At 37.6% G+C, this 17636-nt stretch overlaps 1 protein-coding gene across 2 annotated transcripts in view; it reads left to right on the top strand.

Annotated features, from left to right (window-relative positions):
- The window catches only part of LOC150101832 (uncharacterized), a 572233-nt gene that overhangs the window by 429094 nt on the left and 125503 nt on the right, over positions 1–17636 (top strand). For both annotated transcript variants that reach the window (XM_090400015.1, XM_090400014.1), the window contains exon 19: positions 6284–6412. In XM_090400015.1, the coding sequence (XP_090256141.1) occupies positions 6284–6412 (129 nt within the window). The remainder of the gene's footprint in view (positions 1–6283; positions 6413–17636) is intronic.

Raw genomic sequence — 17636 nt, 5'->3', positions numbered from 1 at the left:
TTATAAACAGATGTTTTATTAACTTGCTTATATTTCACTGAATTTCAAATCAGCATCATCAGAGCACAACACAATGTATATGCGACAGTGAGTAAGTGAAACAATGCAATTGTAATGAACAAAAGATCTCAAATCCTATTTTGGCACCCTCTAATGTTGTTACAAGAGGGTGCCAAAATAGGACTTTAGATCTTTTGTCCATTACAGTTGTATTGTTTCACTTACTCACCGTCGCGTATACATTGTGTTGTGCTCTGATGATGCTGATTTGAAATTCAGTGAAATATAAGCAACTTAATAAAACATCTGTTTATAAAATTGCTGGTGTTGTTAATACCATTAAAAATAAATCATTAGATACAGATTCTTGTTATATTCCCATTATTTCTCAACTATTTGTTATAAAGTGAGAATCTGATCTTGGCAGCCACTATTTGGCATGAATCCAGTTTGTTTCTTCTCAAGTATGCTTGCATAAATCTTACCTGGAACACCTAGTAGAGGAATTCCTCTGTAATTCGAGCATTGTTTTATTCCTCTTTTTATTGATGAAAACTATGAGAGATCTACTCCAATCATTTAGAATGGAACCTTCTGATCAGACCCACTGAATTATGCAGTGTAGCCACTGAAAACTCTCATCCTCATCCTCCAGACTTGGGCATTTCTGGTCAAATATTATTTGCTTCAGCTGCCTTTTCACATTTTGGGTTTCTGATGGCCTTTTTCTACCTCAGCTGTTGGTATATACTTGTGTTTACTCTTGAATATTTTCTACTGCTGTTCTTTCATTTCTTATTTTGTTTAACACTCTTTCAAAGCAACTATCCATACATCTAGAATATCTTCAGTTTTCATGTCACCTTTATCATCTGCAATTCCTTTTACAGTACTCTTTCCTGTATTTCTAAGTTTTTTCAATAGCCTCCAGAACATTTTCTACCTTCCTGATATTTATCTTCTATATTCTTACCAAAGTCTTTCCATGACTTTTGTTTAGCTAACTAACTAAGCAGTTTTGTTTACCTTGTTTTACACATTTAAAACAACTTTACTACATTCCTCCTTAGCTGGATCAATCAATGTTTTCTGAGTTGCCACTGAGACTCCAAGGTTTTGTTCTTGTTTTTGAACTGTTTAATTTTTTCTGGAATGTTTGTATAGTTGAATCTACAGTTTACCACCTGTTAAAACTGCTCAACTTTAATTCTTTTTTAAAACTTTCTTACACATTGTTCTATTCAGTATCATCTTCACTAAGTGAAGATGATACTGAATAGAATTCACTTACAATTTTAAGTCCTCTGTATACTCTGGTATCCTAAGCGGCATGGATATATTACTATCAACAATGACATAATCAATGAGGCTTTTCTCATTTCTTGTATTTTCTTTTCATGTGAACTTATGCATATTTTTATGTTGGAAAATGGTGTTAGTAATGACTAGTCAATCCTGAGCAGAAATCTAGCAGGCACTTATTATTCCTAACCTTGTCATTTACTCCAAATTTGCCCACAATGTTTCTATATGCCTTTGGGATTTATTTCCTACACTGCTGTTTAGATCTCCAACAAGGCCTGCTTTCTTTATGCCGGCTGCCTGCTCTAATGATTCACTTCCTTAGGAAACCTTCTGAGGGACCATAGGCACAAATACATTTCATCATCCATTTCTCTACTTTGAAGTTTGCCCATATAATGCTACTTGAAATTACCTTCCAATTAAGAATTTTATTAACTTCATGTTATGCGTCAAATGTTATCGCTACTCCTTCCCTTCTTTGATTGCAATAGCAATCAAGTTTGTTTCTGCCTATTTTTATTGTTTCATTTTATATGAAATTTATCACAGCAGTTATTAAATTTAGTCAAGGAATCCATCTGACTTGTACCAAATTTATTTAGGTCATCTGCAAAATAAAGGGCTGAGATTAACATCTCCAATTTTCATACTAAATGATATTAGCACTTTCCTTTATAATGTGATCCACATAGATGATGGATAACAGTGGAGTTAATGTGCACTCTTGTCTCGCACATGATTCAACATCAAGTTCATTTAACATCACCACACTCTTACACAAGTTATAATTTCTTGACATCTTTCATTTGTAGTATAGTACACAGTCTTATATCTCTGCAGTCCAAAATGTAAAATACCATCAAAATGCAACACCTTGCACTTATTAATATTAAAACTAGACCCCCACTCATTTGTCCAAGCAAAAATCTATGCAAATCTTCCTAAAGGGAAGTAACATCAGCATTGCTACTTATAATTCTCCCCATCCTTATATCATCAGCAAACAACTGAAGATCCCCAGTCAATCCAAATGAAATATCATTTACAAAGAAGTTAAACAGTAGAAGGCTCGTGTTCAGAGAATCAATCTTCATTCCACCTAATCATATATTATCCCCTATCCCTGTAGCTTGTACACCTACTTATTGTCATGTGATCTGTCTAATGCATAAAGTTCAAGCATTAGACAGATCACATCACTTATCACTGTATATGAATCTCCCTATCCAACACACTCATTACCTTATCATAAAATGCAAGTAGATTACTAAAACAAAACCTGCCCTTTACTGATCCATACTGACCATCATAACAAATCCATGTCCATCAGCCCAGTCCTGTATTCTACTCCTAATTAATCTCTCTAATTCCTTGGCTATAGCTCAGATATATATAGACTTATCTATAATTGGAACTTCTGTCTTAGAACAATGCTTGTGGATTGGTACTATTTTGTCTTTTTTTCCATTCTTTAGGAACCTACCTGCTGCAAGACTTTCATTAAATAACCAGGTCAAGAGCATAGTCAACTATTCCCATAGCCTTATTAATATCTAACCCATCAACACCTGATACACCTCTAATTTTTTTCACTTCCAATTCTCCTAATACTTGTCTCCCTTTTACATATTGCACAGCATCATTTGCACTAGTAAGATATACACTGATGACGTGTTCATTCAATAATTCTGTATCCTTAGCAGTGTAGTAACGGCACATTTTGTTTTGAAATTTTTATTTCATTTAGTGTGTGCGTATGCATGCTCTTGTTTATATATAATTTGTGTGTGTGTGTTTACCAGATAACACTATAAGGTGTATTTTTGTGGATCATGGCCAGAAAAGTTTGAAAAACACTGATATACATTGATGAAGTGCTTGTTTAATAATTCCATTATATCCTTTGCAATTGTTACTCTACTACCATGACTCTCCATAGTGTCAACCTGCAATAATTATTTTTCCTCTTTCCTGCCATACAGCAGAAGAATTCCCTTCAATTATCCTTGGCCTGGCTAGCCAATTTGTACCTTTGTACCTTTTCATACTGTACCTTTTCTTTCTTTACCATGCTCATCACCTTCCTAACCTGCACTTATCTCCTCCATAACATTTCTTTTGCAACTTGCTTGATTTCACTCCTACTCTATTTATTCACTTAACTCTTAGTATGCAGTCATACATTGGTATGTGAGATGCTGTCTTATGAATTCCCATGCATTGTCAGCATCTTTTCTGCACAGCTCATTTATCCAACATATTGATGCTGGTTGACTACAGTGCTTCTATGATCACCCACCTTATAATTTTGCATGTATTCTTTTTGGTGGTAACCTATTCTTGTTTCATCACTTCCCAAACAAATAACTCATGATCATTCTCACCAACTAGAGGTAGTGTTAATGTCTCATTAACAACCACATCTTGTGAAGTTATCACCTAATCCAACACTCTCAAACTGCTAGTTGCTTCTATCACATGATGCTTAAAATATTTAGCCCTCAGAAATTCAACAAATTCACTTTCTTTGTTCCCATATGTTATCTCCTCCTCCCAATCCACATTCTTGTAATTAAAGTCTCCCATTAGAATCACATTCTTTTTACATGCCTAACCAATTTGCCTCAACATTTCACAGTTGAATCTTCCAATTTCACTATCATCATCATCGTCAAATTTGGAACAAGTTTCCAAATCTTTATTACGTCGTACGATCCCAGGTTAGATCACATCTCACGACCTTCCTACACACTCTCTCCATTTTCCTGCTGGTTCCTTCTTCCTCTATCTCATAAAAAATCCTCTCTCTTTTTCGGCCAAACTTGTTTTTCTTCGCTCTTTCAGTTTACAACCAAATTCCCACATGATCGTTGTACAGTTCCCAACGCTAAGGCACGCACTATCTCAAAATAACTTAGTTTTCTGACAGCATCCAATCAAATCACATTAGCAGAGTCCCTTAGAAATACTTTCACTTTCAGTAAAAACAAATAAAATGCATATATTACAGTTCGCTTAGGATACATTTACAAGTTGATATAAAGAATTTATATAAGATAAATAACTGAAAAAAAATTACAATTATTATTTCAATGAACAAATAACAGTAAGTGTTTAAATTACAATTTACTTAGGAGCAAACTTAGCTCAGGAAATGCAATTCATGTTAAATCATGAATGAATTATTAATAATCATAAAATTCTTCATTCACAATTTAACACAATCCATCAGCCTTACACCATTCCACCTTCCCTTCAAATTTACTCCACAAATTTACAAACTCAAACCCCTTTGCCTCACATAATGCAGCCATCTTGCTATTTTATCTCTGCTCTCTCTTTTTCAGCTCACTATTATCATATCTGCACCAATCACTTTTCCAACAGCATTGTTATTCCTTATCTCCTGCAAAAACTTTCTCAATGTCGACATTCTTTTTTTTCAAAAACTAAGCCATTCATGCCCACAACTACCATTAATTCTAATGCCCACTCTTTTCTTCTCTGAAAATCATCTATATCCATTTCAATGTTCCACTAGGAAAGCATGTTTTGTGTACTTTGTTATTCTAACAGATAAGCTTAGGTGTTGGCGGTTATTCATGACTTATTTTTCACGGTATTAACAACACCACACATTTTTATCAAAGAGATGTTTTATTAACTGCCTATATTTTGCTGATTTTCAACTCAGCATCATCAGAGCACAACACACTTGTACACGTGACAGTAAGTGAGTAATTGCAAAGGACAAAAGATCTAAAGTCCTATTTTTGGCGCCCTCTAACAAAAAAAAAAAAAAAAAAAAAAAAAAAAAATAGCTATGCAAGAGTTTCTCTTAGGATAACAGGCTCCCAAATTTTTCGCAAATTAATGCAACCAACCTTAACTAGTATGGTTGCATTAATTTGCGAAAAATTTGGGAGACTGCTATCCTAAGAGAAACTCCCACATAGCTGGTTTTTTTTTTTTTTTTCGTTAGAGGGCACCAAAAATAGAGCTTTAGATCTTTTGTCCGTTGCATATATTGTTTCACTCACTTACTGTCGCGTGTACAAGTGTGTTGTGCTCTGATGATGCTGAGTTGAAAATCAGCAAAATATAAGCAGTTAATAAAACATCTCTTTGATAAAATTGTGTGGTATTGTTAATACCATGAAAAATAAGTCATGAATACTTTGTTATTCATCACACCTCTAATGGTTGATTTCCCATACAATGATATATCATTGTATTATTTTTTGATTATTTTTTCATGATACTAACTTCCTCCTTCTCATTTACATCAGCTTCCTTAGATGTTTAATCTCATCTTTCAGTGCTTCATTTTAATTTTCATTTTTTTCAACTCTCGCCTAAGTTCTTCTACTCTGTTTCCATTGTTATCTTTACTAACACTGTCATCCAATTTCTTTGCTACTGGCAATGTTAGCTCCCAACTGTGGCCTATCTTGTTACTCTTTTCACATACATTAATGTTTCAATTAATGTATGTTAATTGAAACATTAATAATACATTAATACTTTCCTTCTCTCCATTCACCCTAACAGTCCATATATCTTTTACATTTTTTTGGTGTATACAAAAACAATTCTCCTAATGCATCCACTGAGAAAAATCTAGGGCAGAATTCAATCCTCATGCTGAAGCATTCTGTGCTGCAGATGTCTTCTCCATTACTGATGTTTGCAGAAAATGGAGAGCAATAGGAACACAAACAAAAATACTATAACTAACACTACTGAAGAACACTTGTATCTGGCATGGAAAAAAATGAAGCACAATTATTTGAACTATAAACTATTTGAAATGCTTTTCCTAACACATCTCAAATACCTTTAAATTCACTCGCGAGACTAGCAACACTAAATTATTATTTATATAAAATAATTTGAAATACTTAATGCTGCAGTTATGTTAAATAAATAATCATTCTGTAATGAAATTAAACAACAATAAAAAAAAAAATTGTTTCAGAAAGTACCATCTCTGTTACATCCATTAAATGAAAAAACAGTTACTGCCATAGGATGTGGTGCAGATTTCACTGTTGCTCTTGATTTAACTGGAAAGGTCTGGGGATGGGGACAGAATGATGGAGGTCAGGTAAGTAAGAATACATATTAGTGAGTTAGGAAAATATATATATTATAGCAAATTTTATTAGCTACTAAATCTTTGAAGAGATAAGAAATATAAAAGAAATATATACATCATGTGAGAATGAAACATTAAAAATCTGATTTATTGAGTACTAATGGTTACTTCTTAACTAATAATGGCATCCCTTATCTGCTCCAACAAAGACCTAACTGGTAATTAGTTTACGGAATTAACAACGTATATAAAGTATATTAATTAAAGGTAACTTTAATGAATAACTTCTATATTTCGACAACGTCACATTGCCATCTTCAGGAACATAAAGATATGGTATGTGCACGCAGGCACTAACACAAAGCAAATGAGGAAGAAAGTAAGAAACTAATATTGTTCCTAAAGTCCTAATGGTGCCCTCTGGTGGGCTAATTTGGTAGTCTTGGCAGTTGGGCTGAAGTTCTCATAATGTAAGTCTCCCAAATTTGGGGTAGTTTCATGCACCCAAATTTGTTGAGGTTAGGAACGTTTTTTAGAGCTGCTGAAGATTCTTTGAATAATCTTTCGTATTTAAACTTGCTGCGATGAATTATTTTTGTTTTCTTCCAACGAATTTTATGGTGGGTATCTAAGGCATGGTCTGCCAGCCCAGAGCGGCTGTACTGGTGAAACTGGATGTAGTTTTTGTGTTCTGAAATCCTGATATTTGTTGTTCTGCCTGTTTGGCCAAAGTAGGACAATTTGCAGCTGCAAGGGACCTGGTATACACCAGGTAGGTCTAGGGGAAGTGGTTGGTCTTTGGTAGAGCAGATAAGGGATGCCAACTTTTTATATGGTCTGTAACAGGAAGTAAGGCCATATTTTTTTGAGGATATTGGTTATTTTCTCAGAGGTACCCTGGATGTAGAGGATGGTGATAGACTTGGTGTAATCTTTATTGTGGAGGGGGGGGGGGAGTTGTGGTTTACTGGTTTTAGAATTTTTTGGATTTTTTTGGGGTTATAGCCATTGGCTAAGAAAGTGTTGAGGATGTGGTTTAGTTCAGTAGTTAGGGCCTTGTCATCTGAGCAGATTAAATTTGCCCTGTTATATAATATTTTTATAACCCGATATTGTTGTGAGGGGGGGGGGGGACTGCTGGTGAATGTATCTGCCAGTATGGGTGGGTTTTCTGTGAACAGAGAAAACCAAAGATCCATCAAGCTGGCAGGCGATTAAAGTGTCTAAGAAGGGGGAGGGTGTTGTTTTCCTCTTTTTCTAAGGTGAACTGGACTCTGGGTGTTGGTTGTTTAAGTGTGTTAGGAAGGAGTGGAGTGTGTCTGAGCCATGTGGCCAAATAGCAAACACATCATCCACATAATGAAGCCAACTAGTGGGTTTTTGTGGGGCAGAGTTTAAGGCTTTCTCTTCAAATGTCTCCATAAAGAAATTGGCCAAGGGTGGGGAAAGTGGTGAACCCATGGCTGTCTCCTCTATCTGTTTGTAGAACTTTCCTTGCCAAACGAAATAGCCTGAGTTCATTGTGAACTGAAATAGGGCTGAGATATCGGGAGGAAACTTGGCTTGGATGAGCTCTAGGGTTTCTTTGAGTGGGACATTAGTGAATAGGGAAGAGACTCAAAACTGACCATTATGTCAATGTGTTGGAGTGTGAGGTTTTCTATACTGGATTTAAAGTGGGCTGAGTTTTTTATGTGTGATGGTGTGTTGCCAGTGTAGTGTGTGAGCATTTTGGCTAAATGTTTGGCTAATTTATATGTGGGGGAATCAATGCCATCCACTATGGGACGCAATGGTACATTTTGTTTATGTATTTTTGGGAGTCCATATAATTGGGGGGGGGGTCCTAGAGTTATAAGGTTTTAGTTTGTTGGTGACTTCCACAGGCCCAGAAGTGACCTTCTTAAGGAGTCTGTGGAGAGTTCTAATCTGAGAGCTGGTCAGATTATATTCAATGGGAAGGTAAGTAGTACGGTCTAGTACTAAAGCAGTTAGCTTACCTTTGTAGTCTTTTTGATTGAGCACCACAGTGGCGTTTCCCTTATCCACCTTGGTGATTACTATTTTTTTGTTGTTTTTCAATTCTTGTAGGGCTGCATATTCGTTTTTGGAGGTTTGGCTTTAGTGAGAACACCGACTACATCCAGTCTAACGTTGTTGGTGATATGGTTAGGCAGGTTGCGAAAGTTCTACAAACAGATAGAGGGGGGACAGCCATGGGTTCACTGCTTTCCCCACCCTTGGCCAATTTCTTTATGGAGACATTTGAAGAGAAAGCCTTAAACTCTGCCCCACAAAAACCCACTATTTGGCTTCGTTATGTGGATGATGTGTTTGCTATTTGACCACATCGCTCAGACACACTCCACTCCTTCCTAACACACTTAAGCAACCAACACCCCAGAGTCCAGTTCACCTTAGAAAAAGAGGAAAACAACACCCTCCCCTTCCTAGACACTTTAATCACCTGCCAGCTTGATGGATCTTTGGTTTTCTCTGTTCACAGAAAACCCACCCATACTGGCAGATACATTCACCAGCAGTCCCCCCCCCCTCACAACAATATGGGGTTATAAAAACACTATATATAACAGGGCAAATTTAATCTGCTCAGATGACAAGGCCCTAACTACTGAACTAAACCACATCCTCAACACTTTCTTAGCCAATGGCTATAACCCCAAAAAAATCCAAAAAATTCTAAAACCAGTAAACCACAACTCCCCTCCCCCCTCCACAATAAAGATTACACCAAGTCTATCACCATCCCCTACATCCAGGGCACCTCTGAGAAAATAACCAATATCCTCAAAAAATATGGCCTTACTTCCTGTTACAGACCATATAAAAAGTTGGCATCCCTTATCTGCTCTACCAAAGACCAACCACTTCCCCTAGACCTACCTGGTGTATACCAGGTCCCTTGCAGCTGCAAATTGTCCTACTTTGGCCAAACAGGCAGAACAACAAATATCAGGATTTCAGAACACAAAAACTACATCCAGTTTCACCAGTACAGCCGCTCTGGGCTGGCAGACCATGCCTTAGATACCCACCATAAAATTCGTTGGAAGAAAACAAAAATAATTCATCGCAGCAAGTTTAAATACGAAAGATTATTCAAAGAATCTTCAGCAGCTCTAAAAAACGTTCCTAACCTCAACAAATTTGGGTGCATGAAACTACCCCAAATTTGGGAGACTTACATTATGAGAACTTCAGCCCAACTGCCCAAGACTACCAAATTAACCCGCCAGAGGGCATCATTAGGACTTTAGGAACAATATTAGTTTCTTACTTTCTTCCTCATTTGCTTTGTGTTAGTGCCTGCGTGCACATACCATATCTTTATGTTCCTGAAGATGGCAATGTGACGTTGCCGAAATATAGAAGTTATTCATTAAAGTTACCTTTAATTAATATACTTTATATACGTTGTTAATTCCGTAAACTAATTACTAGTTATGTCTGACCAACGTATAAGCCTTGCTACTAGAACCAACAAAGACCAACCACTTCCCCTAGACCTACCTGGTGTATACCAGGTCCCTTGCAGCTGTAAGCTGTCTTAACTTACACTTTGGCCAAACAGGCAGGACAGCGAATATCAGAATTTCAGTACACAAGGACTACATCCATTTTCACCAGTATAGCCACTCTGTGCTTGCAGACTCTGGATACACGCCACAGAATATGGTGGAAGAAAGCCACAATAATTTTTGTGGCTTTTGATTAAGACATGGTATATGTGAAATTACCATGCTAGAAAGTATGACAAGCTTAGGAGATTGCTTGGATCAGTGCCATGGCATGTACAACTGCAAGGGCTGGATGTCGATAGAGCATAGGAAGTGGTCAAGGAACATTTACAGGAGGTTATGGCTGATTGTATACCTAGGGTCCGAATAGTAAAACAAGTAGGGGTTAAATGGATGAATAACACCATTAAGCTTGAGCTGCAAAAAAAGAAACAACTGTGGTGGGAATTTAAAGAAAGAGGTGACCCGCAGGCACACGAATGGTATAAATTGCAGGCCAGAAGGGTAACGAGTGTGGTAAAAAAAAGCAAAAGCGGATTATGAAAGGAAACTAGCTATGCAAGAAAAAGAGAATCCCAAACAGTTCTTTCAATATGCTGCAAGCAAGAAAAAAACTGTACACGGCAAAATGATTTTAAGGAATGACAATGGTAAGGAGGTCACTGAATCAGTCGATATAGTGGAGTTACTGAGCGCGCACTTTGCAAAAGTATATCATCCAGGTGGTGACATTGGAGAAATGAAGGAACCATTAGTTTATACAGGAATTGTGATGAATGAAGTGGAGGTGAATAGTCTATTACAGAACCTTAATGTGAATACATCTGTGGGATTGGATGGTATACCTGCACGGGTCTTGCATGAAGCGGCTAAGGAATTATCACTGCCCTTTACCATGTTGTTTAATCTGAGTCTCGGGTCCGGTTTAGTCCCGAAGGTGTGGAAAGAGGAGAAAATAGTTTCACTGCATAAAGGAGGATCCAAGACTATGGTTGCAAATTACCGACCGATCAGCATATCAGGAGTCATTGTCAAGGTCTTGGAGAAAGTAGTCAAGGGAAAAATACAGGAATGGATTGATGAAAATGAGATACTGTACAGGGGACAGCATTGCTTTGTGAAGGGTAGATCATGCCTCAGTAACTTGCTCATGTTTTATAACAAGGTGACGGCTGAACCTGGATAAGGGTAATGGGTTTACAGTGATACTGCTGGACCTGGCAAAGGCATTTGACAGGATACCACACGGAATTCTAATCTGTAAACTACAACATATGGGAATGGATATAGGGTTGGTGAGATGGATAGATGGGTGATTGAAGAGATATCAAAGAATGGTTTATTCAGGAGTGGAGTCTAAAAGATGGCCTGTGACTAGTGGGGTGCCGCAGGGTTCTGTTCTTGGACCACTGCTGTTTAATCTGTTTATTAACGATATAGGGAAGGATCTAAGTGGAACAGTTCATTTGTTCGCTGATGATGCAAAGTTGGGGAGGGCGATAGTGAATGCAGAAGATGTCAAAGTCTTGCAGGATGACTTAGATAGATTGGAGTTCTGGGCTAAGGAGAATGGATGTCAATTTAATGTGACAAAATGTAAGGTTATGCATTTTGGGGTGAAAAGATTAGCAACAGTATACCACATGGGTGTAACTGTACTCCAAGAGATTGAAGAGGCCAGGGACTTGGGAGTGTTGGTGGATAGGGAGATGAAGTTTAGGAGGCACATGGTGAAAGTAGCTAAATCAGCTCATCAACTCACTTGGTTGTTGAAAAATACCTTAACGAGCAGAGACAAGCAAGTTATTGTACCTCTGTACCGAGCCTTGATAAGATCTCATCTTGACTACTGTGCCCAGATTTGGTCATCTCAGTTCCTTCTTGATGGGGAGGAGGTGGAGAGGATCCAGAGGCGAGTGACTAAGATGATAGCAGGTCTATGGAATGAACCATATGAGAACAGGTTAAAAATTTGTGGGTTGCATAAATTGGTTGATAGGCAGAAAAGGGGAGATATGATTGAGACATTCAAATTGCTAAAAGGATTCTATAAGATTATTTCAGAGGATAATTTTGAGATCAGGACTGGTGGTGGGAGAACTCGGGGACACCTATGGAAGCTGGGCAAGAGTGTGGTTAGCAGTGGTGTTAGAGCTGGGTTCTTTACTTTTAGAGTGGTACATGAGTGGAATCAGCTGCCAGAGTCTGTTGTGGGTGCTATGACACTGAGCGAGTTCAAGGCAAGGTATGATAGATACTGTGAGAATGTCGTATAGTTGTTTTGACATGATGTTAAGCGCCTCCCTCGATGAGTTTAAGGACTCCCTGGAGTAGCCCGAAAATAATAATAATAATAATAATACACCGTAGCAAGTTCAAATTTGAAAGACTTTTCATGGAATCAGCCTCAGCCATAAGAAACATTCCAAACCTCAACAAATTTGGTTGCATGAGACTGCCCCAAATTTGGAAGACGTTCATCAGGAAACCTTCAGCCCAATGGCCAAGAATACCTACATAGCCCACTAGGGGGCACTATCAGGACTTTTAGGAGAAACAATAGCTTCCTCGCTTTGTCCTCATTTACTGTGTGTAGTGCCTGCGTGCACGTGTCTTTATTTTAAGTTCCTTTGAAGATGACAATGTGACGTTGCCAAAATATTGGAAATATATATTAAAGTTTAATTTAATTTATATTCTAGTGTACGTTTTTGAATTCCTTAAGTTAATTAATAATCATGTATAACCAATGTATAAGCCTTCCTACGAGAATAACTGAAATGATGTAATGAGAAATCCCTTTTTATGAGAAATACTTCCCATATTGAATAGAGTTTTTTGCTCATTGTTTACAGATATGTACATCTACTAATTTGACTAACAGTTAGTTTTATAGTAGCTAGCAGATCGGTAGATGTAACCAGCAGGCTGCAGGTTCACATTCCATCATGGGCATGAATGTGAATGTTGGTGATTGTCTTTATAGATGGAAGATGGCCATCTATGTTTATTGGAGGCATGAAGTGACTTGGTCTCTATAGTGAGGTTTATAGACTGTGTAGAAATATATACTATATGAAATATTAATTTTTTTTTTTTAGTTCTTAACCCACTGATGGTACCAACAATTTGGATTAAACAGTACCAAAATGTACTGTTTAATCCAAAACAGATGCCATTCTTCCCATCGAATGACTATTATTATTATTCAGAACCTCCATGGAGTCACAAGACTCAACTCAACATAGGAAGTTCTTTCTTTGCTCTTTCTTTGTGTTATTATACCACCTTCTTCAACACATTCACTGTCTGTACTTTCACTGCCCTCTCAGGCAATGCATTCCAATCTCCTGCCACTGTCCATGCAAAAAAGCTGCTTTTTCAAATCCTCTGGAAGAGCCATAATATCAGCAGCTGTTTACTTATTCACATCATTAGGATTCACATCATTCTACATATTGCTGAATATCTCCCTATAAATCTGTGACACTATCATTGACAATAATGATAGTGTCACACTATCATTGACAATAATTCATATTTATGAATTTAGGGACACAAAACACACGTGTTGAAAAGATTATTTTACTGATTAATAATAAAATAATAACTTGACATTTCGACCCCTGTATTGAGGTCATCATGAGACAGATACATGTGTATAAGAACCAAGCTACATGCTGTTGCACTCTATACAGGTAAATTAGATCTACGTTGTTAACTAATCTTCTTTCTTAGCCTGCCCTCTAGTGATAAAAAAAAAACCTACAATAAACTCTGCTAAAGTCCTCACGTACTAGGATTCTTCTGGAATTATACAGTTATTATTGTTATATTGCGATTATCTTCTGGATTTGTACAGTACAGGTTGCTATTGAATGTTCAGGAAAAAAAACAAAAAACACTTCACCAAGTCTTCTTGTATTGAGATTTTTCTTTGTGGTTGCTATGAAGGTTGCAGATGGGTCCTCCACATTTTTGGAATAGTTAGACTATCATTTTTATTCAAATTCGGATCATGTTTGAGCATTTCACATGCTTCCTTGAATTTCCACTCGAACCAGGTTTTGGTGCAGTATAGGGACTAGGTACCTTTCCAATCAATTATGTGGTATGTTTGGAGTGCGTGGTCAGAAAGGCCGGTTTTTCCAAAATGGAGGTATTTTATGTGTCGTTTGTGTTCATCCTTCCTGATTAGGATGGTTTGCCCTGTTTCCCCTATGTATGGTATGTTACATGTGCAATGTATTTTGTAAACCCCCTGGGTGGGCTAGGTGTGGCAGAGGATCCTTGGAAGAACTGAGTAGGTGTCTTAATTTTGTTGAGGGTTTAAAGGTGGTTTTGATGTTGTATTTGTGTAGTGTTCTGTCTATTTTTTCTGAAATGCCTCTAACATATGGTATAGCAATAGCATTCTTGAAATCTTTTTTTGTTATTTGTGGTATCTTTGTGGATACCACTAAAAACAAAAAAAAAAGAAAGAGTCTTCATAATCCATGGAGATGTGACCCACAAGCAGTGCAGCCTCTACAGTAAGCTAAAGATACGTAGTTCCATGCTAATTAATCGACTAGCCTTTTAAACGATGTAGAGACAGCACCTTAATACCCAACTGCATTAAACTAAAGAAGAAATTTACATCAGCTAAAGCGCTCCGTATCTATGCCAGGCTAGAAAAATCGTTGTGAAGAGAACAGATCCACGAAGCACAAAAGAACTTAGCATCTACCCAAGCCAAAGTGTTACAACTAAAATTTGAGCTATCCAGTTATGTTAATCCTGAAATTTGGGATATTCTAGACAAAAATCACAGACGACTCGGCCAAACACCTATTACTCAAAAACAAAGAACAATTAATAACAAAGTTTCAAGCATTAAAACTACAGGACAGCACAAGACAATTATGACGCCATAACGAAAGGAGCAGCCAATCACCCACAAACGCTGTTAGGAGCGACCAACCACTGTCTGGTTATCAACCAGTCAGATTACAACCTCACCCAAGGTGAACTCTCGCTACTGGAAAAAGGTTTAAATTATGCTCTGAGGTCAGTAAATAAACTAGATATAATCTATCGTATCGAGAGAGGTTTAAGATCCCTCCCTGCCAATTTAGCTGACAAAATACGGATGGAAACTGCCTGTTTACTAAATTCAACCAAAAAATTAAGCAGCAGCCTAAACAAAGTGGAAAAACTGGCCCTCAAATCCCTAAAAAATAACCGTGACATTATTATCACAAAAGCAGATAAAGGGAATGCCACTGTTGTTTTAAATCCGACAACCTACATAGAAAAAATGAACCATTTGGTATCAGACCACAACACCTACCAAATGGTAAATTGCAACCCAATGCAATGCAACAAAAAGAAAATTACTGAACTACTTAAATCAGTTAACACTTGGCCAGAAGAAACAATTAAAAAATGAATACCACAGTATGCCCTCGTGCCCAGAATTTAAGGCCTGCCAGAAGTACACAAAACAGACACACCATTACGTCCAATTGTGGAAGGAATCGACAGGCCGAATTACCACTTAGCCAAAAAATTAGTGGCCACGCTCAAGGAATTGGTTGGTCATTCCCCTTCCTACATAAAAAATACATATTTCATAAACAAAATTAAAAATATTACACTCAACGACCAAGATCTATTAGTCAGCTTTGACATAACTTCCCTTTTCACCAATGTCCCAATCAATGATACTATCTTACTCTTACAGAACATATTTCCACACAACATCACAACCCTCTTTGCCCACGTACTCTGCTCTGGATATTTCGTGTGGCAAAACAATTTTTACCTTCAAAAAGAGGGTACAGCCATGGGCTCGCTACTCACCCCCCCCCCAATAGCAAACTTTTATATGGAAGACTTTGAGCAACAAGCTATAGAGTCGGCATGCCTAAAGCCCAAAATTTGGCTCAGATACATCGACAATATTTTCGCCATATCACCCCACGGCCGCGAAGCACTAAATACATTCCTTAGCCACCTGAACAATCAACACAAATTGCATCCAATTCACCATTGAAATAGAAAAAAACAACTCTCTTCCATTCCTAGACACACTTGTTACACATCTTCCTTCATGCTGTCTCTCCTTCTCAGTTTACCGCAAACCTACACACACACACACACAGGCCAGTACATGCACAAAACTTCTTATCACCACCCAACACAAAAACTAGGGGTCATAAGCACCCTTAAACACAGAGCTCAAACTATTTGTTCAAATGAACAAGCTCTTAACCATGAATATGAGACCATCAAACATACCTTTATAAAAAATGGATACAGTATAAAAACCATTCACAAGATCCTCCACAAAGATACCACTAATAACAAATGATTTCAAGAATGCTATTGCTATACCATATGTTAGAGGCATTTCAGAAAAAATAGACAGAACACTACACAAATACAACATCAAAACCACCTTTAAACCCCCCAACAAAATTATGACACCTACTCAGTTCTTCCAAGGATCCTCTGCCACACCTAGCCCACCGAGGGGTTTACAAAATACATTATTATTATTATTATTACTCCAAGACCTCATGAAGTCAAAGACTCATCTGGGAGGTCCTTTTATCACATGCATCTCATCATACCGTGTCTTAAACACACTCAAACTTCTTGCAGACACCACACTCTCAGGCAAGGCATTCCATTCATTCACAACTCTGCACGAAAAAAACCTGCCTCTCACTTGTCTACTCACACCCTCTTTATACAGTTTTTTTCCAGGGACGACCTCTGGTTATCCCCTGATCTCCCACTGTTCTCTGTAGAACTTCTCCACCATTGATCTTATAACAACTCCTTACCAACTTGTAGGTCTCTATCATATCTCCCCTCTTCCTCCTCTCCACCAGACTGCAAATTACATCTTCTCAACCTTTCCTCATACTCAACATTCTAGAGGTCAGAAACTACCTTAGTCAGTCACCTTTGGACCCTTTCCAACGTTTCTTCATGCTTCTGAAAACCCAGTGACCAAATCTGGGCACAATAGTCCATGTGTGGCCTAATCAAAGCCTTATACAACGGAACAAGAATATCCCTACTTCTACACGTCAGTGTCCTCCGCATCATTCCCAGAAGCCTTTGTGTTGTCTTCATAATTTTGGCAATGTGCCCCCTAAATTTTAGATCCTTATCCACTATCACCCCCAGATCTCTTATTTCCTCTACCTCCAACAATATATTCTCACCAAGCATAAATTCTGCATCCCATCTTTGTTTTCCAAATTTTAAAACCTTACATTTTGCAACATTGAACTCACATCCCTATTTGCTTGCGCAATCACTCAATTTATTCAAGTCTTCTTGCAAGGCCACAACATCTTCGCTACTCTTTATGGTTCATCCCAACTTTGCATCATCTGCAAACAACTGAATATCTCCATCCAAATCTTCGCAAGTTAAACAGTAATGACCCTAAAACAGACCCCTGAGGCACTCCACTAGTGACTTTCGTTTTCCTGGATATCATAACTCATACGCAACTTGCTGATACCTTTATAATTACTGTATAATTCCAGAAGAATCCTAGTACATGAGGACTTCAGCAGAGTTTATTGTAGGATTTTTTTTTTATCACTAGAGGGCAGGCTAAGAAAGAAGATTAGTTAACAACATAGATCTAATTTACCTGTATAGAGTGCAACAGCATGTAGCTTGGTTCT

Source organism: Typopeltis vanoorti, chromosome 11 (assembly GCF_054136105.1).
Source record: "Typopeltis vanoorti isolate ZY-2024b chromosome 11, IOZ_Tvanoo_1.0, whole genome shotgun sequence".
In the NCBI taxonomy this organism is placed as follows: domain Eukaryota; kingdom Metazoa; phylum Arthropoda; class Arachnida; order Uropygi; family Thelyphonidae; genus Typopeltis; species Typopeltis vanoorti.
Note: the sequence above shows the minus strand (reverse complement) of the source record. Positions and strands in the feature narration are given on the sequence as shown.